This window comes from Cavia porcellus, unplaced genomic scaffold, assembly GCF_034190915.1.
Source record: "Cavia porcellus strain 051 isolate PalLab524CR breed Dunkin Hartley unplaced genomic scaffold, mCavPor4.1 scaffold_10, whole genome shotgun sequence".
In the NCBI taxonomy this organism is placed as follows: domain Eukaryota; kingdom Metazoa; phylum Chordata; class Mammalia; order Rodentia; family Caviidae; genus Cavia; species Cavia porcellus.
Genome location: NW_026947493.1, coordinates 73,153,610 through 73,179,069, shown reverse-complemented (window position 1 = coordinate 73,179,069; position 25,460 = coordinate 73,153,610). Strand labels below are relative to the sequence as shown.

General features: G+C 44.8%; 1 protein-coding gene across 9 annotated transcripts in view; it reads left to right on the top strand.

The window, feature by feature from the left end:
• Positions 1-1,260: 1,260 nt before the first annotated feature.
• Positions 1,261-25,460, top strand: part of Snx31 (sorting nexin 31) — a 56,156-nt gene continuing 31,956 nt past the window's right edge. For 7 of the 9 annotated variants that reach the window (XR_010050247.1, XR_010050246.1, XM_063257626.1 and 4 more), the window contains exons 1-6: positions 1,269-1,535; positions 10,969-11,083; positions 15,606-15,670; positions 22,229-22,339; positions 23,811-23,901; positions 24,464-24,551. Coding sequence is in view for 7 of the 9 variants with exons in the window: in XM_063257626.1 (XP_063113696.1) it covers positions 1,317-1,535; positions 10,969-11,083; positions 15,606-15,670; positions 22,229-22,339; positions 23,811-23,901; positions 24,464-24,551 (689 nt within the window). In the remaining 2 variants the exon portion in view is untranslated. Of the gene's footprint in view, positions 1,536-10,968; positions 11,084-15,605; positions 15,671-17,857; positions 19,116-22,228; positions 22,340-23,810; positions 23,902-24,463; positions 24,552-25,460 lie in introns of those variants that run through there. The other 2 variants (XM_003479860.4, XM_063257627.1) reach the window with 2 other exon arrangements.

Genomic DNA, 25,460 nt, shown 5'->3' with positions numbered 1-25,460 from the left:
GTGTGGTTGTGAGTTCGATCACCGGTACCGATAAAAAAAGAAAAAGACCAAAAAAAAAAAAAAAAGAAAAGAAAAGAAAAGAAAAGAAAAAAACTCAGGACAGGTGGTCCAGGGAATCAGCTGTGTTCATAAGAGACCAGCTAGCAGAGCACAGCCCCCATGTGAAACCACAGCCTCTCAGATATCAAGAGGTTCAAACCACTTCCGTTTTTAAAATTTTCTAACATGTTAGTAGGGAAACCGGTTGAATCTGAAGCAGGTTCCATATATTGTGGTATACCGTAAGTGTTCCATCTAATAAGGTTAACACACAAAATTGAGTAGAACGTAATTGTGCTAGTAACTCAGAGCAGGTGATTCATCAGGCGACCAGTGTTGGTGACTGATGGGACAGAAACTTTTTCAAGGTCACAGGGCTCCCACTGCAGAAAATATCAGCAACTAGAGTCTAAGCAGGTCTGTATGATGACACATGCCCTCGGGATCATCTGCACTTCACGGGGACCAAACTGAAGTGCTGGAGTGGACCCTGGGCTGCAGGAGGGAGCCCGCAGCCCCAGAGGCATGTATGCTCAAGAATGCCTGTGGCTGAGACCCCAATTACATTCTTTTTTGAAACTCGGTTTGTTTCTTTTCTGTGTATTAGAAGCTAAACATGTAGCTGCTAAAAACATCACTGTAAAAATATTCCTGTGAGATTACCCTTTATTCATTGTAGTAATCATGTTACTGAACACATCTTATTATATGTGTATACATACGTGTGGTTTTTCCTTGTAACTTGAGGAACAATTTATGGCTAGTATATTTTTTCCTTAATTGTACAGCCATGGTTCTTAACTTTGGTGGATTCAAGCTCTCTAAAAATCTGATAAAAACCCTGGACCTTCACACACACACACACACACACACACACACACACACACACACACACACACAGAGGACTGAGCTCTCCTCCTTAAGGAATCTTCAAACTTCTAGAGCCCAAACCAAACAGGCCTAGAGAGGCTGTGGCATCCAGGGTATCTCTCCACCCTAGTGCGTCCCTGTCCCACCAGGCACCTGGGATCCTGCCTCACGGCGCAGGGAACCTTTGGCTGTACAGCAGCTGGGGCAGTGGAGGACGCGGGGGGGCGTGGCACGGCGGTGGCAGGGCGTGTCCGACACGGCAGGCACCACTCACCTGCGAGGGCCTGGGCGGGGCGAGCAGCGCATGGCCCCGCCCCTCCCTGGCGAGGTCCTAAAGCTGTAGCAGCCCCCTGCCCAGATCAGAGCTGCAGGTTGTGGGGTGTTACGGGTCCTCCAGCCGCTCCAGCATGAAGACACACTTCTCTATCCCTGTGTCCCAGCAGCGGCCCGATGCTCTGGGGGGCCGCTACGTGGTGCGTCTGGGACCCAGGAGGGGACAGGTGCTTTGTCCCCTGTCACACACACTGCTCACCCAGTCTTTGTGTCTGCAGCTGTACTCCGTGTACCTGGACGGGTTCCTCTTTTGCAGGGTGCGCTACAGCCAGTTGCATCGTTGGAACGAGCAGGTGAGGGGGCGGAGGCGGGGCCCAGCACATCTGCCCTAGGACCAGTGCTCAAAGGACGCTGCGAGTGACTCTTGCAAGGTGGTGACCTTTCTGGGCCCTCGGTTCCTAACTGAAACAGCTGAGGACTGTTGTGAATTGCACGACACACACCCACAGTTGCCGCTGTGCAATGAAGGCACGGATGTTTCTCCAGCCCCTTTCCAGCCTCATGGTGCCCAGCTGCCCACTGGGCTGGGTGCTGGGCTGCAGTGGGCTTCATTTCAGTGCCAGCTGCTCCCTGAGGAGAGCGTTTCCCTTGAAATAAGCAAATCAAGTCCAGACTGAGGTGCAGCTTGGGAATTTGTACGTGGATACTCTGCTTTCTCTAAAGAGTTCTGAGTTTACTGCCTTAAAAAAAATGTGTGGGTCTCTCTCTCTCTCTCTCTCTCTCTCTCTCTCTATCTATCTATCTGTTTCTGTTCGTTTGTTTTCAAATGGCCACATTCATAAGCTTTAAGTTCTGACTTTCTGGAAACCCCAGAAATTGATGACTTATCAAGATAAGAGGCCATTTCTCACTAATTTCCCATCCTAGGACAGATGGTAGGACATGGGGTCATGTGTTCTTTCAGACACTCTCTGAGGTTCCGTGAGTAGACATGCCAGATTTTATTTGATCGTCTTCCATTGGCAGAAAACTTAGTTTGACTTTTCTATGCTTAAAAATGTCACCACTGGGCCGGGGATTTAGCTCACTGGTGTAAGTGCCTGCCTGGCAAGCACACGGTTGTGATGAGTTCGATACCAAAAAAAAAAAAAAAAAAAGGTCACCACTGGGAGCCTTCTTGCTCTTACATCAAGAAAAATATCCATTTTTAAGGTATGATTGGAGTTAACAAGGCAGCGCTGTAATGTGATTGCTAGCTAATCGGAGTGATTTTTTTTTTTTTTAATGGCTGGTGCATGTGACCCAGTAGGTCCTCAGGAATGATTGTTAAATGACTAAGTAAGAAGGGCAAGGGTGCAGATTTCTGAAAGATGAAAAGCTTCTTTTGACCACAGCCCATCTGGGGAGTTGTGAGGGCTGCTGAGGCAGGAGAGGAAGGACTGATGTTTTGGGCTTTGGGAGACATAGGTCAGACTGTCCTCTCCACCCTTATCTGTGTTCTGTGCTGTGAGGTGAGCGTGAGGGGGTGGCATAGCAAGGTGGGGCCAGTGGGAGAGCGTGGGACAGACTGACCGATGCCGGCTGTATGGCTCGCCTCTGACCTTCAGTTTTCTCACCAACAGTAACAAGCAAGTAAATGGTTATAGGTGTCAACCTGCTAGGGAGCCTGGGACGAGCAAGGCAGTTTAAGCCTGGTACGTGGTACATGCTCGATGAATATCTGCTAATTCAGTCCTTCAAGAATTCCTAAATCTGGCCCTCTTTAACCAACAGATTGCAGAAAATACTTGTTTTCAGGAAAAGTTGGAAGTGACAAATCAGTCATAGCAGATTCAGAAGCAGAGACACAAAACGAGTAAACTTTATTTGTGATCATCTTCTGTTTGGGAAGTCAAGAACGAGACACTGTTACTGCAATGAGCCCTAAAATACCAAACTGCCACAGGTCACTGCCCTCGGTACCTACAAAGTAGCGATGAGTGAATACATTTGTCCCCGACTTTTCAAAACCCTGAAGCAGAGGTTTGTTCACTTTCCAACTTCTCTTCACTTTGCGCCTATCAATTTTCCACTTTCTATACAGACAACTTCATTTTAAAGAAACTATTGGACGTCAGGTGGCTATTGAATATTTATTCTTAATTTAAAACTGTTAACAAGCAGTTAGTGTGTGGCCCCAGTTGATCCCAAGTACTTTACATGTAAATTACTTGCATGTAATTTTTACAGCAGTTGTAGGAGCTAGGATTTTATAATTTTTTTTTTTTTTTTTTTTTTTTTTTTTTTGTACCTAGGATTGAACTCACAACCTCACACTTGCCAGGCAGGTGCTTATGCCACTGAGCTAAATCCCCAGCCCAAAACTCAAATCCATAATCTTTTTTTTTTTTTGAGAGCTAGGATTCTAATCAGCCCAATTAAGAAATGAATAAACTGAGGCAAGGTTTGCCCAGTGATAAACTATTATAGCCAGGATTTGATCTTCAGAACCTGCTCTAACCCATTACAGCATGTGTTTCCTTACACAGTTGACAAAAATTCTATTGGTAAAGTAATGGAGTCCAATGATCAAGAAAAATCTAACTCATTTTCTCTGTATTTTAGAAAGGTGTACTGTAATCATTTATATTTGGCATGATGAATTTTAGTAAATATATATAATCGCCACCACTATAATCAAAATACAGGAAAATTCCCTTCTGTAAAGTTCCCCTGTCCACCCCCGGCCCCCATGAGTGAGGGAACCATGACTCACTTTCTGTCATTGGAGTTCTGCACACAGAACTGTGACTTTCAGAAAAACAAACAACTTTCTAAAGTAAGAATGTCCTATGAACTGTTTGGTACACATTCAGCTGGTATTCTGTATTTTGTGTGACCACCTTGGATCTGGCTTTGAAAGATTAAGTGACTTTTCCCAGTCACTTCTCTGCTGGTTTTTATTCTTCCTGTTTGATGGAGGATGTGAAATGGCTCCACGATGCTTAATCTGACACACTACCAAGCACTGTAAAAAAGGAAAATCAGAAAGCACCCCTCTTTGTGTGGTGAGTGTATTTCCACTATATTTTCTTAAATATTTACAAAACTCCTGTTATATGCTATGTTAATTACTTTTCTCATTGCTGAGGCAAAATATCCAACCCCAAAGTTAAAGGAAGAAAGGTTTATTTAGCTCACTGTTTGTAGAGGTTTCATTTCATAATCACCCGACTCCAAGGCAGGGTGGCATGGCAGTCAGGCGTGTCAGAGGAAAACAGTTCATGGCAGGCAGAAGGCAACAAAGCCACAAGGGAAGGCCCAGCTCCTTTTATCCCCTATATTTTATCCAGGCTCCTCGGGGCAGCACTCACATCCTTAGTCCTAGTACCTTTAGTCCTAGCTTTGCACCATGAATCAGTCCCAGCATCACACTCTAGATCCCGCCACCTCTGAAAAAGCCCCACTTATGATCGCATGAGGCTTTGGGGGACACCTAGACACAAGCCATAACACATACTATGCACTGTGTTAAATTAATGAAGACTATGGCTTTAGCACATATGATTTTTAGCTGTCAGAAATGGATCTACATTTCATATGTCACGTGCCTCTGGGGTTGAGGAGAAGCAGTGGCCCAGGTGAGTGGGTTCCTGGTCCATCTCAGCCAGGGCACGTGGAGAACCAATGTATAGCTGGGCTGGACCTGAGAAAGCAATGGTGTGTGGTTGTGTGGTCAGCTGGGACCACACTCACTGGCATTGCCACCTGAAGCCCGGTTCCCTGGTGAGGCTCGCTCGAGGGTTGGCAGCATGTCCTGCTCCCGCTGAGCAATGTTTGTCCCTCTTCTGTGTGAACTGGTTGGCCCAGGTTCTTTCTGTGCTTTTGGACATATAGAATCAGTTTGTTCAATGTGTCTGCCCTGATATGCAGTCCTGTTCTTAAGTGGATATAAAGAAATCGGCCCAGGGTTCTGGACGAGGGCGTCCTGTGTAAGTGATGTGGGCTCTGTGAACAGGGAGCGTCCTTGTACTCTGCCCACATCAGATATGGCAATGGGGACACATCAGGAAAGATTGAAAAGATGCTGCTGTAGGAAGGGAAGACTGCAAGCCCCTCACACTGCTTCCACACGCCTCCCCGTCAAGAGCAGACCCCATCTGGATCCTTCCCTTTCCGTACTTAGATCTGCTCCTGTCAGCCTGGGCCATTCACTTCTGCTTGGGAAGATTTTTTCATTGTGTCTACCTGTCAGGAGCCCCACCTCTCCCAGGAAGTCCCCTAACTGCATCTGCAGGAAGTCTTTGGATCCTTTCTCTGATTGTTGTGCCATTTTGGGTTTCGATGCAGCACTCCAGTCTGCCTTAAGCTGTGGTGCTCAACCTGGTGACTCTGGACTTCGATTACAAGGGGACTTGGAGTGGGTGAGTCAACATTAGGAATAAAGATTGTAGGAAGGACACGTTGTATATTTTGAGTTCTACATAGCCAAGGTTGTCACCACTGTGGGATAGCTATGAGGACTATAAGCCCAATAAGATGGGAAAGGAGGTGACATTTCCAAGTGGTATGTACAACCCTGTTCATAGCAAAGGGCAAAACTGCATGAGGACACTGGTGTGGATTGTTCTGAGATTTAAAAACTGCCTGAACATGATGTTCCAGGAGGAAAAAAAAATACCTCAAACAAATACAATGCTTCATAATAAAGGGACAGAGTTCGGCTTACTTTTTTTTCCCTTGGTTTTTTTTTTTTTGTACTGGGATCAAACTCATGATCTTATGCTTGCCAGGTAGGTGCTTATACCTCTGAGCTAAATCCCTGGTCCCTTTTTCCTTGTATTTTTGAAACAGGGGCTCACTGTGCAGTTCAGGCTGGACTTGAGCTCACTTTGTAGCCCAGGCTGGTCTTAAACTCGCAACAATCCTCCTGCCTCAGGCTCCTGAGTGCAGGGATTCTAGATGTACACCACCACGCCCAGCTCTTTTTGCTTTTTAAAAATGTTTCATTAAGCTCAGCTCTAGTACCAGGTACTCTTCAGTAGGCTGGTGGTTTCAGTACCTAAACTACATACTATCTGAGACCCATGGAAACAGTTCCATGTTTAAAGACTTGAACTTGGGGTTGATGGTTGAATTTTGGCAAACCTCACTGGCCAATGTACAGTGTGTCTCTTTCCACATACTGTTAAGAGAAGCCAGGCGAAAGTTTTCTTATTCAGCTAGGCAGCTTTTTGCTAGTGATGAGTATCACAACCTTCATGGTTGCTGACTTTTGCCCAGCTCCCGGCCTCAGGGCCAGGGCTCCTGGAGATGTCCTCCTGTGGGTAGAAAACACAGGCAGCCCTGCTGTCTAGGCCTGCTGTGATGAGAACTAATTTGGGAGCATCTGTGACATTTATGAACCCATGCCAAGGAAGACAATTGCCTTTTAAAGATCACTTAATCAGTTAATCAAGGAATAATTGCATGCAAAGAAGACAAATCTTTGCTTCTGTTGAATGGAATTAGTGGAGATGGAATACATAAATCCCCAGGTTGTTTGAGCAGCCCTGCCTGGGTTGGAGCTCCATCTGGAGTGCCTTTTGACGGTCTCCGGTGTGGCAGTAGAATTTCCTTGAGCTGGAAAAAAGCACAGTCGCTGCTATAATATTTTATACTAGAGTTAGACAAGAGGTTGAAAAGGCCTGCAGGAATCAGGCGAGTCATTTGAATGAGATGAGGAACAAGGGAGCGGCAGGGGGCACAGGGCAGCTGTTTATGTCTCCTCCAGCGCACAGAGGCCTGGGAATGTGAGCCCGCAGATTCCAGCTCTACTGATTTTTCAAGAGAAGCCAGAACATCCAGCTTTTTTAAAAAAGTAAACTGCATTAAAAATGCAGTTTAAAGGGGGCAACAGTTGTGGTTTACAGAGAAGACAGTACAGAGGTTCCCACGTGCTATCCACGCAGTTTCCTCTATTATTAATGTTTGCATTAGTGTGGAATATTTGTGATAATTAGGGAGCCAGTGTTGATGCACTATTATTAACTACAGCACATGATTTATTCAGACTTGTTAGTCTGCGCCTAATTTCCTATCTCTGTTCCAGGAGCCAAGTCAGGACCCCGAATTATGTGTAGTCCTATGTCCCCTTAGACTCCTTTGACTCTGAGCATTTCTCAGATTTCCCTAGTGTTTGTGATAAACGCCTGTATTGGAATCTTGTATCTTACTGCATGGTGGGAGTTGAGTTCTGGAAGGGAAGACTTCAGAGGTAAGACACCATTCTAATCCCACTTTGTTGAGGGTGCCTGCCTTCCACGTGACTTGTCCCAGCTGTTGTCACATGTGATTCGATTTAGGAAGTGTTTGTCAGGTTTCCCCAATCTCGGGTGCCGCTCTGGCCTCTTTTTCTTTAGTGCATTCTTTGGCAAAAGTCACTGAGAGAACACCCACACTTAAAAAGCAGGGATTTATGCTTTTCCATCTTGAGAAGCAAGTTTCTGTACAAATGATCTGGAACTCTTCTGCACAGAGCTGTCTCTTTCCTCCTATTCATGTATTCAGTAATATGTATATGGAACGATTGGGTATTTGCACTTTGGGTTATTTATCAATAATATGTGATTTTGCTGATCAGAATGTCCCAGTTTGGGCCCGAGGGGCCTCTTTCAGTTTACTCCTATGCCTCTGAACTTGTTGATTTTTTTTCCTTTTAATGTTTCCTTATTTTCTGGTGGCATAAGATGCTCTGTACTCATTTTGTGCATTTCCTATCTCAGTTCTAGAATCAGCTGTTTCTCCATGGATTCCTGATTGCTTTTATTGGAGGATGGCATGAGAAACCAGGATCAGAAGCTAGATGTGTGCAATGAAACTGCTGTGTTGTTGCTTCTAGGCTTTCTGGTTCTCAGAGCAAGGACGTAGAGGTGTTACAAGACCACAATGGCCTTCGACCATGCACGTAGGCTTGTTCAGAAGTCTTTTTCTATGAATACATCTCTGTCTACAGTGAGGCAAATGTGAGTGCACACTAACGTGTCCAACTCTAGTGCCCTGCCTTGTGGAGCCTGTAGCCTCCTCTTATCTGTAAAATCCCACAACCTCGAAAAGAAACATGATTCCCGCCTCGCTTGATTCTGTGTGCGCTCATTGCAGTACTAGAATTGTTAAATCAAATTCCCACAGGAAATCACTTTTTCAACGTGGCTGCAATGCTTGTGTCTCGCTAGTTGCTGGGCCACTAGTTCCACAGACCCTGCTCGTTTCCAGTTACTCAGGCCGACACTTTTCCTCTCTCATCCCCTTCAGTGAGATTGTTTTATGCATTTGTGATATAGACAGATTGTTTATGTTGTGAAGTTCAATGGATTTTAACAAATGCATAATGTCTTATATCCACGATTACAGTGTCATAGTAAAAACTATTTTGTCCTAAAAAAAATAGCATTCATTTCATCTATTCAATATTCCCCTGCTCTGCTGTTGATCTTTTTACTCTTTCTGTATTAATTGCCTTTTCCAGAACATTATATAACTAAACCCAGACACTTCACAGCTTTTCAGACTGCCTTCTTTCACTTAGCAATATGTACAGTTTATCCAGCTCTTTTTGTGATTTGATAGTTCATTTCTTTTTATTACTGAATAATAGTCTCGGTTATGGGTCTATCACAATTTGTTTATCCATTCACAAACAAGAAGGACATCTCTGTTCCTGTGAGTTTTGGATGTTTATGAATAAAGATGCTATAACATTCACAGGCAGGTTTTTGTGTGGACAAATCAGCTGGAAAACTACTTAGAAATGTGATTGCTGGATTTTATAGTAAGACTGTTTTGGCTTTGTAGGAAATTGCAAAACTGTTTTCCAAAGTGGCTGTAATATTTTATATTTTCTTTAGGACATAAGTTTTATATGCATTAAAGTACAAAAATAAATGCTGGCACCAAACTGAAATCTTCTAAAATTCAAGTGGCAAGTAAACAAAATGTGTCAGGGAGCTGAATTTTGCCAGTAGACAGACATTTAATAGCTTTTCTAGCCGTCAGACCAACCCTGTTCAGCAGAACTTTTTGTGCTGATGGAAATGCCCTTTATCTATTTTTTCCAACTCAACAGCTACCCCCCATCTTTCAGGTGGCTGCTGAGCAGTAGAAAGGTGGCTAGTAAGACTGAGGAAGTGAATTTTAAACTTTAAGTTTTAAATTTACTCACAGGTGGTTAATGGCCACCATATTGGGTGGTACCATTCTAGGCCATCAGAAAGACTTTGGTTTTTACTTGAGACCAAAAGTCACAGAGGATTTGGAGCAGGGTGGTTCAGTGATCTGACTTAGGTGTTTGAAGTGGCACTGTAGATGCAGTGTTAGGAAAAGACCGAAGGAGTCAAGGGCAGAAGCAGAGGCACCTTGGGAAACTACGGCCATGCTCTACGACACGAATGACCAAGGCCAGACCAGCACGATGCTGTGGTGGAGGACAGAAGGGGTCAGATTCTTGATGTATTTTGAAGTCAGGATCTATGCAAAGTAAACATAACAGAAATTCATTATAAATTTGACAAAGGAAATTAAAACTCATTTAACTTTAAATTCTTATCTGTCTGCAGTCTCATTTCACCTTGATCTGCTTTTGTTTTATTTAATCCACATCCTATGATAATATTAAGATTTCAGCCCTGCTCTGAGAGTACCACGTTAATACTTGACTCGGTATCTGACTTGTTTCTTCTCTCTCTCTCTCTCTCTCTCGTTTTCTTGGTTTGTTGGCTTGTTTTTGTTTTGAGACAAGGCCTTGCTATGTAGTTCAGGCTGGTCTTGAACGCACTTTTTATCCAGACTGTCTTTGAACTCATGGTGATCTTCTTGCCTCAGCCTCCCAAGCACTGGCATGCCCCATCTGCCATGCACCATGACACTCAGCTTCTATAGTTTTAAAGGGCTTGATTTTGTCTCATTTTCAAACTGACACTGCAAACACAAAGTTGAAATAGGACACACTTTTGGTTCTTACCTTAAGCTAATTTTTATGTATCTTCCATAAAAGCAATTGCCACCGTGTTTTGGGTGCTGTGTGGGTTGGTTTCCCTTGGGATTATGCCCTTCGGCCTTACAGCAATTGTACACCCAGTACTGACTGGTAGAAATATCAATATAAACCACATATAAAATTCAAAATTCTTCGGTAGCCATATTAAGAAGGATTAAAAAGAAATAAGTGGAATTAATTTTAACACTATACCTAATTTAATATGTCCAAAGTATTATCATTTTGATGTTTAATCACTATAAAAATTACCAGAGATACACTGCATTCTCTTCTTTGAGCTCGATCTTTGAAATCAGGACTGTATTTTGTGGTGCATTGCGGTGCAAACTAGCCAGGTATCCAGTGTTCATGTCCAGTGACAGATGACTAATGATATAGTGTTAGATATCTCAGTGATAAATACGTGTCAAGTTCAGATTTGGTGAGGGTGGGATTCTAACTACAATCATTGATGTCACAGATATTATTGAGGAATGAATTAAGGAGCTGTGTGGGGTGAGCTGTACATCATCTGGTAAACAAAGGGAAAATCAAAACATAACCCAAATCTACCAAAGTTGGGCTGGAGTTACCAGTCTGTGACATGACTAATAGCACCTTTAATGAAATGTATTCTTCCTTAAGAACATCAAGTTACCCTGTTTCTCTTTTTTTGACCACTAACAAGGGTTTAAAATAGTGTACTGGGATTTGCTGTAGGAGGAGACTTTAATATCTCATCAGCCTCCAGTTAGAGACCTGCTGACTTTACCTGTGTTTTCTGCATCTTCCAGCTCAGGCGGGTCTTTGGAAATTGCCTGCCTCCCTTCCCACCGAAGTATTATCTGGCGATGACCGAGTCTATGGCTGAGGAGAGGAGGAACCAGTTGGAACAATATTTGCAAAATGGTATGCATTTGAATTTTTTTACATATTTATTGAAATAGAAGTTACACATCAGAAAATTCATCCATCCAAGATGTATAATCCAGTGGTTTTAAAAGATCTCTCTCTAATCATGCATCCATTATAATTAGCTTCAGGACATTGCTGTCACCCCAGAAGGAGCCTTGTGCCCAGTAGCGGTCTCTCTGTGTTCCCGCTACTGGCCCTGGCCTCCACTCCTCTAATCTGTCTCTGTGCATCTGCTTGTCCTGGACATTTCATATGCATGGAGTCATGTGTATTGGGCTTAAAACATGCTACCTGTTCACGCTCCCCTCGGGATTAAGACAGGACGGAGGCAGGAGCTGAGCCATGTGTGGGGAAAGCTCTCTGGAGACAGCAGAGGTGCTTATCAGCAGCAGGTGGGGCACACACCCCCACCCTCCCACCCCCGACCACCCCCACCTCCACCCCTCCATGCTTCCAGAGCTGCACCAAGCACCCAGGACTACTGCGACTCCTGCTGCCCGGGCCTACAAATGCTTCCCAGAGCAAGAGAATGACCGCCGAGATTAAGCTTTCACACAGGTGGGAGGCACGAAAGTTGGAATGCAAATACTGAAAGTTTTTAAAACTAGAAATTCATCTATGTGTATAATAATTTTGAAAATATAAACTATGGAAAAGCATATACAGTGAAAGATAAGTGTCCCTCTCAGCCCAAATGCCCAGCTCTCTAGACATGAACACTACTCCCAGAGACATGTGTATTCCCAGAGGTGATCTTTCTGTGAGTTTACTACAGTGTGGGGGGATTGATTGATTGATTGATTGAGTGAGTGAGTGAGTGAGTGAGTGATTTTTTTGAGAGAAGGTCTTGCTATTTAGTTGAGGCTGGCCTTAAATTCATCTTATAGCCTCAAACTCGCAGAGGTCCTACCTTAGTGTCCTGAGTGCTGGGATTAATGGGGTGTGCCACCACACCTTTGGCTTATGGAGATTTTCACTGTTATAGTTCAACACAAACTGAAGTTAACTATACACTCTTTTCTGTACCTCATTTCTAAGCTTTTTATTCTGAAAGTCTGAGTTTCAGAAAAAGTTGAAAAATGAGGCAAAAATTTTTCTCTATTTTCATCCAGATTTCCTGTTCTTAACATTTTGCATTTGCTTTATTGTTCTTCCCCATGCATATGTGTATGTTATGAATGTGTATGTGTCTTTTGAAGTGCTTGAGTGTGGTGTTTCTTTGTTATCTTTTTATTTGTTATTTTCAAATCTTCTGTATGTCTTTCCTAAACCAAGGACACTTATGATAGTTATCAAAATTAGGAAATCAACAGCTGTATAATATTGTTCAGAGACCATATTTATTTATCTATCATTAATTTTATTGGTATATTTTAAGAACACATACTGATCACATTCGTTATATGGAGTTTGTACCTGTATGTGATATATTTTGATTCTTCTTTGTTCCCCCTTTCTCTCCCCTTCCTTGAACCTCTCTTCTTCTCGTTATTTACAAAACCTTTGATTCCCTTTTCCCCTTCTATTGTTTTTTCCCTCTTCCATTCCTTCTTTCTCTCTTTCCTAAGACCTTATTAAATTCACCAAATGCCACATTAGTGTCCTTTATAGCTAAAGAAACAAGCTTATTCTTTTGTATGATAACTTTCTTCTCTTAAACTGCATATTGCTGCATGTCATCAGCAATTGCAGATTTACCTTAATTGTTTCTTATGACCGGACATTTTTCTTAAACACAGTCAAGTTTCCAGAGGCCATCGATTTCTCATTTGTTTTTTTGTAATGGAACTTATGTCTCTTTTTAGATCTGTTGACTGAGCCCTGAAGCTCGCAATGTAAGCCCTTCTGAATTTCCATTGTCTCTTGGTTTGTTTTTTTCATGTCTTAGCAAAATGCACCCTTAATACCTGGCCCTTTCGCAAATGATCACAGTGCATATGGGATCACTGTCCCAGCAGGTGGCTATCGATGTCATCATAGAGTGCCTTGTGTATCCTCTGTGACAAGGTCAGGTGGGGAGACAGATGGTGCTGCTTCATGTCACAACTAAGATCTGGGCTTCAGAGTAGACCCAGAGTCAAAAGCCACTTCTGTTCCTCACTGGCTGCTTGAGGTTAGGTAAGAAACTTACATCTGCTAGGTCTTCATGTCATTGTCTGCAAAATAGAGGTAATAGTTCCCTCAGGGTTTATTATGAAAATTAAATGAGCTGAAATGTACAAAGTATCCAAAGTGCTCGGCTCAGTACCTGGTACTTGGTAGTCATAGAACAAGTACTAGTTGGATGAAGGCTTTCTTCAATAGCTTCGCCCTCCCTAGGAATCCATACTAAGGTGTGCAAAGTTGTGTGGTATGGAGGACCACCTGACGGCTCTCCTTGAAAGAAGAGCAGTCATCTCCATCTTGGCTAAACCTGGCCCTGCTTCCATGTACTGACGTGTACAGAGCCGGCTAGGACTTTTCCTTTTCCTTCAGTTGGCTTGAAGTAATGCAAATAGCTCCAGCCAAGGTGCTGAAGTGTAGTCTTGAAGCAAGGCCCAGGTCAGTGTTTCCCCACCCTGTAGCTCCCCGCAAAAAGTGTGTAAATCAGGCAGAAGGAGGAAGAGCCACGCACCAGGCTGTCGGCTGGATTCTAGCTTCTCCGTAAGAGTCTATGACTTCCCAGGGCATGAAAGATTACACATCAGAACTCAAGCACCGCACCCAAAACATTAGATACTACCTCAAATTGTGTTATGCAGATTATTCTTTCTGCATATTCTTCTCTTTTTCCAATTAACCATCATCCTAGCTGGATTTAAGACCTCCTTGACTCCCCACAATTACAAATATACCTTAAGGTCTTTATAATCATCGTGGGTTGTACTGGAGGTAGTAGATTGGAATTAACTCACTAGAATTTGAGTAACTTTTCCATGGGTTACAAATATAAACTTCCCAGACCGCAAGAAGGGTGGCACATCTGCCCCAGAAATTAAGGCAAGGACTCCTCCACCACTCTGCCCTGAAGCTACCACCCAGAAGAGAGGAAATGATTTTCACAAAAGTGTTTCTCTCTCTCTCTCTCTCTCTCTCTCTCGCTCTCTCTCTCTCTCTCGCTCTCTCGCTCTCTCGCTCTCTCGCTCTCTCGCTCTCTCGCTCTCTCGCTCTCTCGCTCTCTCGCTCTCTCGCTCTCTCGCTCTCTCGCTCTCTCGCTCTCTTTTGGGGGGAGGGGTAACGGGGATCGAACTCATGACCTCATGCTGCCAGGCAGGCACTTGTGCTGCTGAGCTAAACCCTAACCCTTCTCATTTTTTTTTTTTTTGTTTGTCTATTTTGTTTTGTTATTTTGAGACAGATTCTTGCTGTGTAGTTCAGGCTGGCCTTGAATTCACTACAGAGCCCACGATGGTCTTGAACTCGCAGGGGCCCTCTGGCCTCAGCTCCTGAGGGATGAGTTTACAGGGTGCACCACCATGCCTGGTAAAAGTCTCTCATGTTACCAGACTCCCGCTTTTTTTATTTGGGAAAGCTGGCCTCGTTTAGAAAGGCATACCCTATAATCAAGTCAGACAGTGCTAGTTTGAATGCCGTTAGAGATTATCTGATGAAATCAGTAAAACAACAATGAAAAGAAATGAAGTTTAAGAGCGGTTGGATGAGGATGCCAAGTGCTGAATCCAGGCGGCCTGGAAGACGAGCCAGGAGGGAGGAGCTGCACCATGGCGTCCACCTTCTCAGGAGGGCCACTGCCTGGCTGCTATGACCACAGCACCTGGCCACTGTCTGGAGCTTTGAGGGAAAGGGAGCAGTAATTTTGTGAGCATATTATTACTGTTATTTTTTTTTGCAGTGCTGGGAATTGAAGCCAGCACCTCAGGAATGTTAGGCAACTGCTCTGCCACTGAGATCTGTCCCCGGCTGTTCTCTGTTCTTTATATTGAGACAGGGGCTCCCTGACTTGCCCAGGTTGGCCTCAAACTTGCAATCTTCATGTCTCAGCCTTCCAAGTAGCTTGAGTCACAGACATAAGCTACCACACCCGGCTAAATGAATCACTTTAAACCTCTCCAACTGCCTTGTCACTTCTGAGGTATTCTCTCGAGAGCTCTCATCCGTCATAGAGGTTTTCTCAACTGGTATTTGTGGTTGGTTTTACATTTTTCAAACTACCATGTGTCTCACTAAACAATCTCCACCCAACCCTTAGATCTTTTTGTTTCTTCATAGTAACTGCAGGTTCATTCATCCCAGTAGGGCAGTGAGACAGGTAGTGAGCAGTATGGGTGTGCACGCGTGAGGCAAGATTCCTGGAACACCATCCCCTCGCATTGTCATGACGGGCTCATGTTGTCAACACTTCTTGAAGACAAACAAGCTCTGAGGATTTTCATTTGAAAGGTCACAAGCTTGGTCTCCCCCAGGGAGGCCATGGGCCCCGGCAGGCAGGGAGCCCCCACTCCCAGAACACAGAGCAATTAAAAGACGAGGTTCAGCCCGGCCTGTGCTAACCTTGCTCGCTGTCCATGTTTTTCAGTAACCGCGGACCCAAATGTGCTGCGAAGTGATGTCTTCACTGAGTTTTTAAAGCTGGCACAGCTGGTAAGCTTGCTCTTCTTTGCTGGGGCCTTTACGCTCTTGCAGAACATGTCTCCTTGTTAACGTGAGCATGCACACACGTGTGCTTTAGCCTGCAGTCCCCACAGAGCCCGGACTCTGATAAATAGGTTCATTTAGAATAAATTTAAGGATAGCTTCCATGTTGGAAATTTAGATTCTTGGTGAAAAACAAAACGTGGCACTTAACTTTTGGTTCATTTTTTTTTTTAATGCAGAAACTTTTTCTGTAGCCTAACTATTGTTCAACTTAAAACTAGTCCCTAAGAAGTAGGCTTAGAGTGTAGAGAAAGAGAAGTCGCCCGTAGGAGTCATTGAGGAGTCCTGCTGATCTGCGAGCCCAGTTCTGCAGCTGAGATTTCCAAGGGTGTCGTGGGATTGACAATAGGACAGCAGCCCTCAGCAGCTCTCACCCTACATGCATATTCTCTGCTCCAAACTTTACTGTAAATAGAGAAAATTCAGCTGAGACATGAGCAACTCCCTTTCACTGGGAAGCCTAGAGAATCACTGGCCACGTGGCCTCTGGGCTGAAACATGGCTAAGTCGATTTATTTAGTGCATCCATCATTGCAGCTGTACATATGGAAATATTTTATGCCTGCACATATGGGCTGGACTGGGAGGCACTACTAAGGAATGCCCGGCCACTCACAGACCTGCTGTCTCCCAGACAGAAATGTCCTCAGTGCGTCACTGGGGACCCAGTCCTGTGCCCCGTGCACTGAGCACTGATCTCTAGACTAGTTGCTCTGAGGTGGGCCTCAGTCCAGGAGGCAGGCAGTGGTGTGCCTTGATTTCCCGCCTGTCAGTCCTGGCACAGCATTTGTGGGTCCTGCCACCTCCAGAGGCTGCTTGCCCAATTAGCTGGTGGGCAGTGCAACTAATGTCATCTTCTCCATGTGACATGGTGAGAAGACAGCTGGAAGGGACTTCCATGGGCCTAGTGTGCTCTGAAGGAAGTGATGTCTTTGAGGTTTTCTGGATGAGCAGGAAGGGTGGATGGATGGGTGGGTGTGTGGATGGATGGATAGATGGGTGAGTGGATGGGTGGATGCATGGATGGATGGAGAGAGAATATATATTCCAGTTTCTTTCCCCCATGAGAGTCAACAACAGATGTAGTATCTAGAAGTATGAGGAGACTCAGGACGGGTGAAAGGGAAGCAGAAACTGCTTGTTCTGGAGGATGAGTCCCCTCTTCCTCTCCTGCTGCCAAAGACCCTGACCTGACCCCTCCCAACCAGAGAGGGGTTCTCAGTGCAGTGTGAGAGTGACACCTGTTCAGCGGGACTGGTGGGAGGCGGGGAGGGCTGGAGTGAGTGCGTCTGCCGGGCTGTGCAGGAGTCCACAGAGCAGGGAGGAGGCAGTGCTCCTCTGCAGCGGTCACTGCACCTGGTAAGTGCAGTGGTCTGCAGCACCTGGTGTCACTGCCAAATAATCACATGTCACAGGCCTGGCCTTTGCAGGCTCAGAAAATAGAAGGGCAGCTCCATCCCTCAGCCTCCTGCAAGGATCAGGGGAGACCTCAGAAGCTCCTCTGAGGAAAGCTCCTGTCAAAGAGGCCAAAGCCCAGCTGAAGAGGAAAAGGGATTTTTGCCCCCGAACAGACGGCTCCTGTGTTGTGCCCCATGCTCCGTGTTATTCTCCTGACTTGTTGAGGGAAGTGGTTTTATTCCAGATTGAACAACTTGTCTATTCTAATGAACAGAAAGCCTGGGGTCCCAAACCCGGAGGCCCCACCCCATTCACATGAGGAGATGTTCCAGGGAGGTAGCCCTGTACCCCAAGCCTTTGTGTCCCCTCTTCTCTTGTGAATCCAGATGCCTCTTTCCTCAACTCACTATATCTTGAATTTTCTGGCCTGCAATCGCTTTATAGTAAAAGAGAGTTTTGAACTGTAAAACTAATGTCTTTAGACTCAATACTGTTTTATGCTCCTGGTTTATCAAGCAGGGTATTCTAGAGGCCCGCTGTGCCGCTGCACATTTGAGGAAAAGGGGCCCTGGAAGGCATTCGGAGAGGCTTGGGTCGCAGGCCACTCGCATAAGAGGATCTGCCCACAGTGGCTGTGTCTGGGGCTCTGTGAAGAGGCTGGTTCCCCACTTCCTCTTAATGTTCCCCCGTGCCTTGCAGAGGAATGGTGAGGGCACATTGCTGGGTGTTGGGAGTGTTTAGAGCTTGGTGATCCACGGACACAATCTTTGTGGCTAAGAAGCCTCTAGAATCAGGCCGATGTGATTAGAACAGACCATCCACAAAGTGCGCTGAGCTCCTGATGAAATTCAGAGATTTCTCAGGTTGTTAGATTCGATTTGCACATTTTAAAGTGTGGCAAGGCTGTCCTTGATAATTAAGGATTCCGAGATGTATTAAAACTAAACGCATTCTTCGAAGTTTTCTAGTGTGACTTGCGCTGTGTCAATCCGACCTCCCCCTCAGTCAAGACAGTGGCTTATTTTATGTTTTGTGCTCTACACAATCCGTCTTCACCAAGCTGGCCTTTTCTCTCTCTCTCTCTCTTTTTTAATTGTTTTTACATTGTATTAATTATACGTAACCCATGAAGACCTTCTAGTAAAATTCAGATATATCACAAATAGAGCCAGATTTGTTCTGGATTACCAAGCCAAACCTACTTCATCTATTTCATTGCACAAAGATTCTTAGATGCGATTCATCTCCTTTAGTGTCTGGTTCTTAAAATGTTGATTTTTTTAATGAAAGCAAAATGTGCCTATAGTTTTGAAATTAAATAGTGTTACAAAGGTGATAATATAACAGTCCCCTGCCTTCTGGAAGCAGTGTGTTTCAAATATTTTTTGGCTTTTTTGTCAGACATTTGAAAGTCTGGAAGGTAAGCTTACATATGAAATTACCTTGTACGATGTTCCTCAGTTTTTCAAAATTCTCTACTGACTTTACAAGAATGAGGATTGCAGTTTCCTTCTATCCTCTCTTCCAGGTCTACTTTTTTCCCAACTTTTTTAGGTCACAATTTAAAAAAAATTAAATCCTTAGTGTTTTCTTCATTATATAATCTGGAAATTTTTTAAATGTGGAACCAGATATCCACTTACTTACGTGAACCATGTTTATTTTTCTTAGACTTAAACCTGGATTATTTAAAAGAAAAAACAGATATGCTTGGCTGCCCTTAAGCTTTTGACTCTTCACATACTTGTAATAGTACTAGAGACAGAATTTCCCCTGTGGTCAGACAGCTCAGATTTCTTTTCCTGGAGGTGATCTACTCAGAGGCACCATCTTCCTGTTGTTTGAGGTGAGGAGACTCCACTACGTTTGCCTGATAGCAGGAAGTTGCCAAGAGAGGAGGACGAGGAGCAGGCAGGAGGCCAGGTAGCCTTGGAGGAAGGAGATTTGAATGCCATCTGGAACAGGCAGTGGAAGGACACCTCTCAAACTGAAGGTAGGATAAAGAGTGGGTGAGGCTTTCAGTGTAAGGGGAAGTGGAGCAAATTCCCATCTTAAATTTTCTTTGTGATTTATAGGAAGGGAGGTTAACTAGGGGAATGAGGAAGGAGGTAGGCGTGACTGGCATCCTGAGGCAAGTGGTGAAGGTTGGAATAGACTAATAGAATGCCATGCTTGCTCCATGGACAGAGAAAGGGAAGTGACAGGGACACTGCCAACCACTTAGGCTCATCCTTCAACCCTCTGCCTCCTCCGAGGTGGATTACGTCACCAAAACCAGCATCGTCATGTCAGAGCAAAACACTGGACACCATAGTCTCGGTGTTCTCTTCTAATACCCCTGTAGGGTAGGCACATATGGGGGGCTAGAGAGGGCAGTTATGCCTGTACACTATCCATTTCCAAATGCTCCACCATATGTGCCTCTGTTTAGTTCCTTTTATCACCCAGGTGATTTTGACAAATATGGCACTAAGATTCTTCAATTGTCTGTATAGCGCACTGTGCCCAGTGCACAGAGTCAGCCATGTAATTTAGCTTTAAACACATTAAGTACAAAACAGCCAGAAGCATTCAGTACACGGAGTGGAAATCAGCTACAGCTCTTATGTCAGTCAGTTTTATCTGGTTCTGTGGATTAACCCAGGGCCTGGAACATGCTAAACACATGTTAAGCCACTGAGGTATACCTGCAGCCCTAGACCCTTTTTCAATCATAAAATTATTTGAAAAGCAGCAGATTTATTCATCTAACTGAAAAGTCATAAAAGAGCAGCTGGCTGCCTATTTTCATCACCCTACTCCAAATGTTGCCTTCTACCACGTTGGCTTTACTCTTCCAGAGCCTCTCTTCATGTTCTGGTAAGAATGGCTGTTTCCTTCAAAATTACCACCCCAGCTCAGCACTGTGGCCTAACCTTGCTTCCTCCTTCTAAGGAAGAGGCAGCCTTAGGATGGGCTGGAGAAAAAGGTGGGCAGCAGCGCATGATTTCTCTCTTCATGACCAGTGGTGAAGCATCAGCTGTCCAATGAGCAGCGTGAGGACACAGAAGACCTTTGAGATAGCAACATTTCTAGGTTTGCATTTAAGAAACTTTCTGTGGAGGCTGTGTGGGGAAGACTGAACAGAGGAGACCTTGGGGAGGCCACTGCATGAGTCGAGGGCATTGACAGGGTCTGAGGTGCTGCAGGTGGAAGAGCTGGAGAGGAGATGGACCCAAGAGATGGTTTAACATGTGGAATATGTGGACTCAGGACCTGATTGCATTTGAATGTTGCAAACACCTTTCCAAATCCTTCTTGTCGCTTTTATTTCTTATTGTTGTCACTAAGTCATCTTGAAACTATGTGACTTCCTCTTCATTCCTGTCGCAGCAGTAATAAGACAGTGGGGCGGCCACCTGAGTGTTTGTGATGAGCATGGCCCTGGGCGTTACTTCCCTGAACCCTCTCTCAGTCCTCTGAGGTGATCATGGATATCAGCCTTATTTGGGGGCTGAAGTAATGAAGTTTGGAGATGGGAAGTTACTTGTCCAAGTATACACAAAATCACATGCTGTGAGTAATGGAGCCAGCACAGAAAACCTTAAATTTTGGAGCCTAAAGAGCCTTTGGACTGGCAAAGATGTGGGGGTGCTGGGAGGATCGATTCCACCAATGGCATGCATGCCTTGAGCATCACCTTGTCCTGCGCCTCACATTTGTTTGGCCATTTCTGAGTTGGAGCCTTTAAAATAAATTGGGAATAGCAAGTAAATTATTTCCCTGAGTTCTTTGAGCCATTCTAGCAAACTATGAACCTTAAAGAGAGTCATAAGAATGCCTGAATTGGTAGTCTGCTCCTTGGAAATGGAGGTAGATAGACACCCCTTGTGCAGCTGGCATGTGAACTGGGGAAATCCTTAAATTAATCATTTACCTGGTGGGATCTTGTGCCAGTTGTAGGTAACCTGTATCCAAACTGAATTAAGTGTTCAAAAGTTGGAGAATCGGTTCATGTGAGGGAAAGTGCCACACATTTTGTGTCAGAATAAAACAAAAAAAAACCTGAGATGTGGAGACTTTTAGGGATACTTGGAAATACTCAAAACTGTGACTTTATTGTGAGATTACTGCCAAGAAGGTGGATGATTTTATCAAGTGTTCTTTCTCCAAAATGGTTGCCCTGATGCTTTACTTTATTTTTATTTTAGTTTAAAGGTAATAAAACCCAACCAACCAAAACATAATAAATCCAATCAGAGCAAGCAGTGAGACTGGTGCAGAACTTTGAAGCAGGATAATAGGAAAATAACAATGGCTACCATAGTACATCTTGTTATCTTCACAGTAGTTGTCCATTCCATCAGATACAGCAAAGTCCAACCAAACAAAACAGAACAAAACCAATCAAAACATAATATTGAATAAAGCAAAACAATAAATTGGAACAAAACAAAACAGTGAGATCGATACAGGATTTCAAAAACAAGACAGAAAGAGAGCCCCCATATTTGCTATATTGCGTACTGTTATCCTCCCAATAGATGCTCAGACTGCTGGCCCCAGGCTTGTAAAGTTAACCAAACAATACAAGCATTCAGTTGCTTTTTGTACCTCAGTTACTATCAATTCAGCCCATCCTCCGAACCAGCCGTTTGCTTGGTGGTGTTGGTGGGGATGGGGGGGGTGGAATGGGAGGGTTGGGGGATGTGTTGGTTGATGATTCTCAGCCCGCCTGCTGGTAGGCTCATGGTAGGCACTGACTTCTCTCTTCCTGGGCCCCACATAGCTCGTGTGGCTTCCCAGAAGGGCTGCCTAGTTGGTTTCTTGGTGGGCTCCTCCCAGTCTCAGCGTGGCCAACTCTTGAGAGGTGATGACTTGTCTCTTCCTGGGCTGGTTTTTTTTTTTTTATTTTAAATTTGGAAATTACTCATGCTTCATGTTATTGCTCTGCCTTGGCCCCTTTCCAACCCCATTCCAGATTCCAAGTCACTGTCTCCTGTCTCTGCTCAGGTAACCCTTGTACGTCAAGTGCTATCTCCCTAAACAGTGGTGGGAAAGGTGGCTGCTAACTGTTCTCTTACTGTGAAGTGATGGAAACTGACTGTGCTTTCCTTCTTCTTACAGAACACATTTAACATCACTGCTGAGAAAGCTTTTCTCGATATATTTCTACCCAATGGAAGAAGCATTAATGTAGAAATTCTAACATCAGCTACTGCTGAAAGAGTCTTAGAGGTAACCTTTGTTTAAACTCTAGCTCCCAGACAAATTTAGGAAAAAAATCTGTTTGAAAGTCAGGGACTGGGCTGTGGCCACCTTCAAGAAGCTTCCTGACTGGTTTTACCTAATGGGTGATATCTGCAGGAGGTATTGGAGTGCAGGAGACTGACCCAAGAACCCAGGCTACAGCCAGTTCTCTGAGCTTCCTTGATTTTACCTGCTCTGTGACTTCCAGGGCTCTGAGAGGGCCTTTCTAAGGCTGTTTTCACTTTCTCCAGACATAGTCAGGATGTGGCCTGAACACATGCAGAGCGCTTCATTATGGATGCCCCATGGTTTGGTATCAGAATGGGTCTGAAACAGGTCAAATTCACATGGTCATGACAAAATCTGGCTGAGAGTAATAGGGACTTCTCAAAAGCCTCTTATCAGCCTGAAGGCCCAAGCCTGCCTGGTCATCTGCCTCAGTGGAGCTGCCTGTAGCCCTGGATTAGGAAACATGCATTCTCCAGATCTTGGTCCTGCCCAGAACCACTGTTCCTTTCACTTGTGCAGATTGAGTTTTGTGTCTCAGCAGTGAGAAAGTAGGTAAGACACAGTCTACACATGTATCAGAACAACATGTGATATCCTATAACTATGTATAATGTTTATGTGTCAGTTTTTTTTTTAAAGACCAGAAGTGCCAGGAAATCATTTGCATGTGGTTATTCTTACTAAGGGCTCGGAGCAGAGCACTGGCAGGGAGGGAAACAACCTTTTGTATTATGCAAGTTCTTGCTAAGGGAAGATCAGAAGTGGTCCAGTGTTGAGAGGTCACAGCCTGGTAACCCACTGGTGAAGAGGAAACCACAGGTGTTGAAATGGAAGCAGACTGGTGGCACTGCTGAAGAGGCACTTGGAAGGGGGCAGCCCGTGCCTGGGGTCTGAAGTTTTCACCCAACAAATGTCACCGTAAATGACACTTGACTATCACAAGGAGCATCAAAGAGAAATAAGCCTCGGGTGGCAGGGGCAGGTCGAGCCCGTGTGCTTTTTTATGCTGGCTGAGTGGTGGCAAATGCCCTTTTTCTGAGTGTCCAGTAATCTAGCCCACAGGAAGGGCAGCTGGTGTGCAGGTCCCAGGGGCAGATTGACAGAAGGACACACAGGGTGTTCGTAGAGAATGATCGCTGCCCTCTAGGGACATTGGGCACCAGGGACATTGAGCACCAAAACAGATACGTGTCCACACCTGAGAGTGGACAGCCAGCCTCAGTGGGGGTGTTCATTGTGGTAGAACTGGTTTTTATATGCTTTGCTGTAATTTTTTATATTTCTAATTTTTCTGAAACGAGTATGTACCATCTTTAGATTCCAAAAAGCTTCCAGGCGGCCCCACGAACACTTGTTACTGATGTGTTGGGCTCACTTCCCATCTGCACGGCACCATCCAGAAGGGTGGTTGGCAGCCTAATGGTGCCCCTTCTGTTTGTCTCTGGCATAGGTGGTGTCACACAAAGTTGGACTGAGCCGGGAGCTCTCAAGCTACTTCGGCCTCTTTCTCATGCAGTCTTACAAGGAGGGCAGCCTCTCTGGTAAGAGCAATGAAGGCAGCCAGGAGGCGGGTGGGCAGGTGTGAGCAGGGGTGTGGAGATGTGGGAGTCTCTGCTGAGGTCACCTGCCTGCGTTGTGGTCCTTGAACCACTGTCCTTAGCCCTGGATCAAAGGTTCCGGGGAATGGAGGTCACATGTTTGCTCACAGTGGGCAGAAACGAGCAGTGCCATGATCAGGAGTAAGGCCACCTGTCATACCCTTAACGGCCACAAGTACCTGGGAGGTGGTCTGGAGTTACAAGTCAGGGGTTTGGGTGGGGCTGGGCCTGGGAGCTGTGATATGCTGGCCCCGGTACTAGGAACCTCTGGACCTATTTCTTCATCTGCATCACGGGGTAAAATATCTTCACCAAAGGGCTGAGATTTGACAAGGACCAAATAACATTTGGTTTTTGAATGCGCTATAGAAAGTTAAAATTTTATGCACACGTGACAGAATATTTTTATTGTGGTTTAATTTATTTTACTTTCTCATTTTAACGCTTTTGTATGTAACCTGTGTGCGCAGTTTGAACAAGGAAGCCTGTCTTTCCCTTTCTCTAGTTGTAAAAATGTTGGCAGAGTTTGAACTTCCTTATGCTAGTCTTCGGAGTTCTGAATTGGAAAACTGTAAGGTTGGACTCCGAAAGTGGTGAGTACTTAACAATGACAGAAACCACTGGTGACCAAGGGTTAGAGCCCCTGTTAGAGCCCTGACCAACAGTTCAACTACTGGGTAGATCTCAACCAGAAATGTAGGGGAAATTAACAAGGGAAGGGGAGGGGAACCACAACATTTGTCCTAAAGTTAGGATGTTAGGGATGACTTCCACTCCTCAATTCTCACCTCTCTTGAGAGACACATGAAAAGAGCAGGCTTAAAAAGCCAGATGTGACAGCTCACGCCTGTCATCCCAGCACTCAGAAGGCTGAGGCAAGAGGATCGTTGCAAATTCGAGACCAGCCTGGGTTACAAAGTGAGCTCAAGGCCAGCCTGAACTACACAGTGAGACCCTGTCTCAAAAAGTCCAAAAGAGAGAGAGAGAGAGGAAAGAGCAGGCTTGAGAGATGCTGGGTGAGAGGGGTGATGGAAGCAGGCCATGGAGAGAAGCTGCTAGCCGTGGGCTTGCTGTGGAATGGACAATACTGACTGGATCAAAGGAAAGATTTCTTTCTAATTACAATCAGATCGGGTTCATTTGTTCAGCTGTGATATTCTCTGTTATGAAGGGTGTGCTCAGCCAACTTGCAGGGAATTTGAACTCAAGTTATGTACCTGGGCCAGTCACATACCTACATTCAATGGGACACTAGTGCCCCTCTGAGGAAAACACTGTCATTTCCCCAGGAACAGGAGGTCTTACGGAAATTAAAGAGAAAGTTATACTTGTTACTGGTGTCCTTACGCTCCGCTGATCCTATAATCTGTAATCGCAGCGTCTAATAGCAGAGCTGTCTTGTTGCTGCCCCAGCCCAGTTAGCTTAGAATCAGAGTACAGCAATTTAAAGGACATTTTGAATTCTAAGAATAGTCACTAACTTGATCTTGTGATGCTTCCTA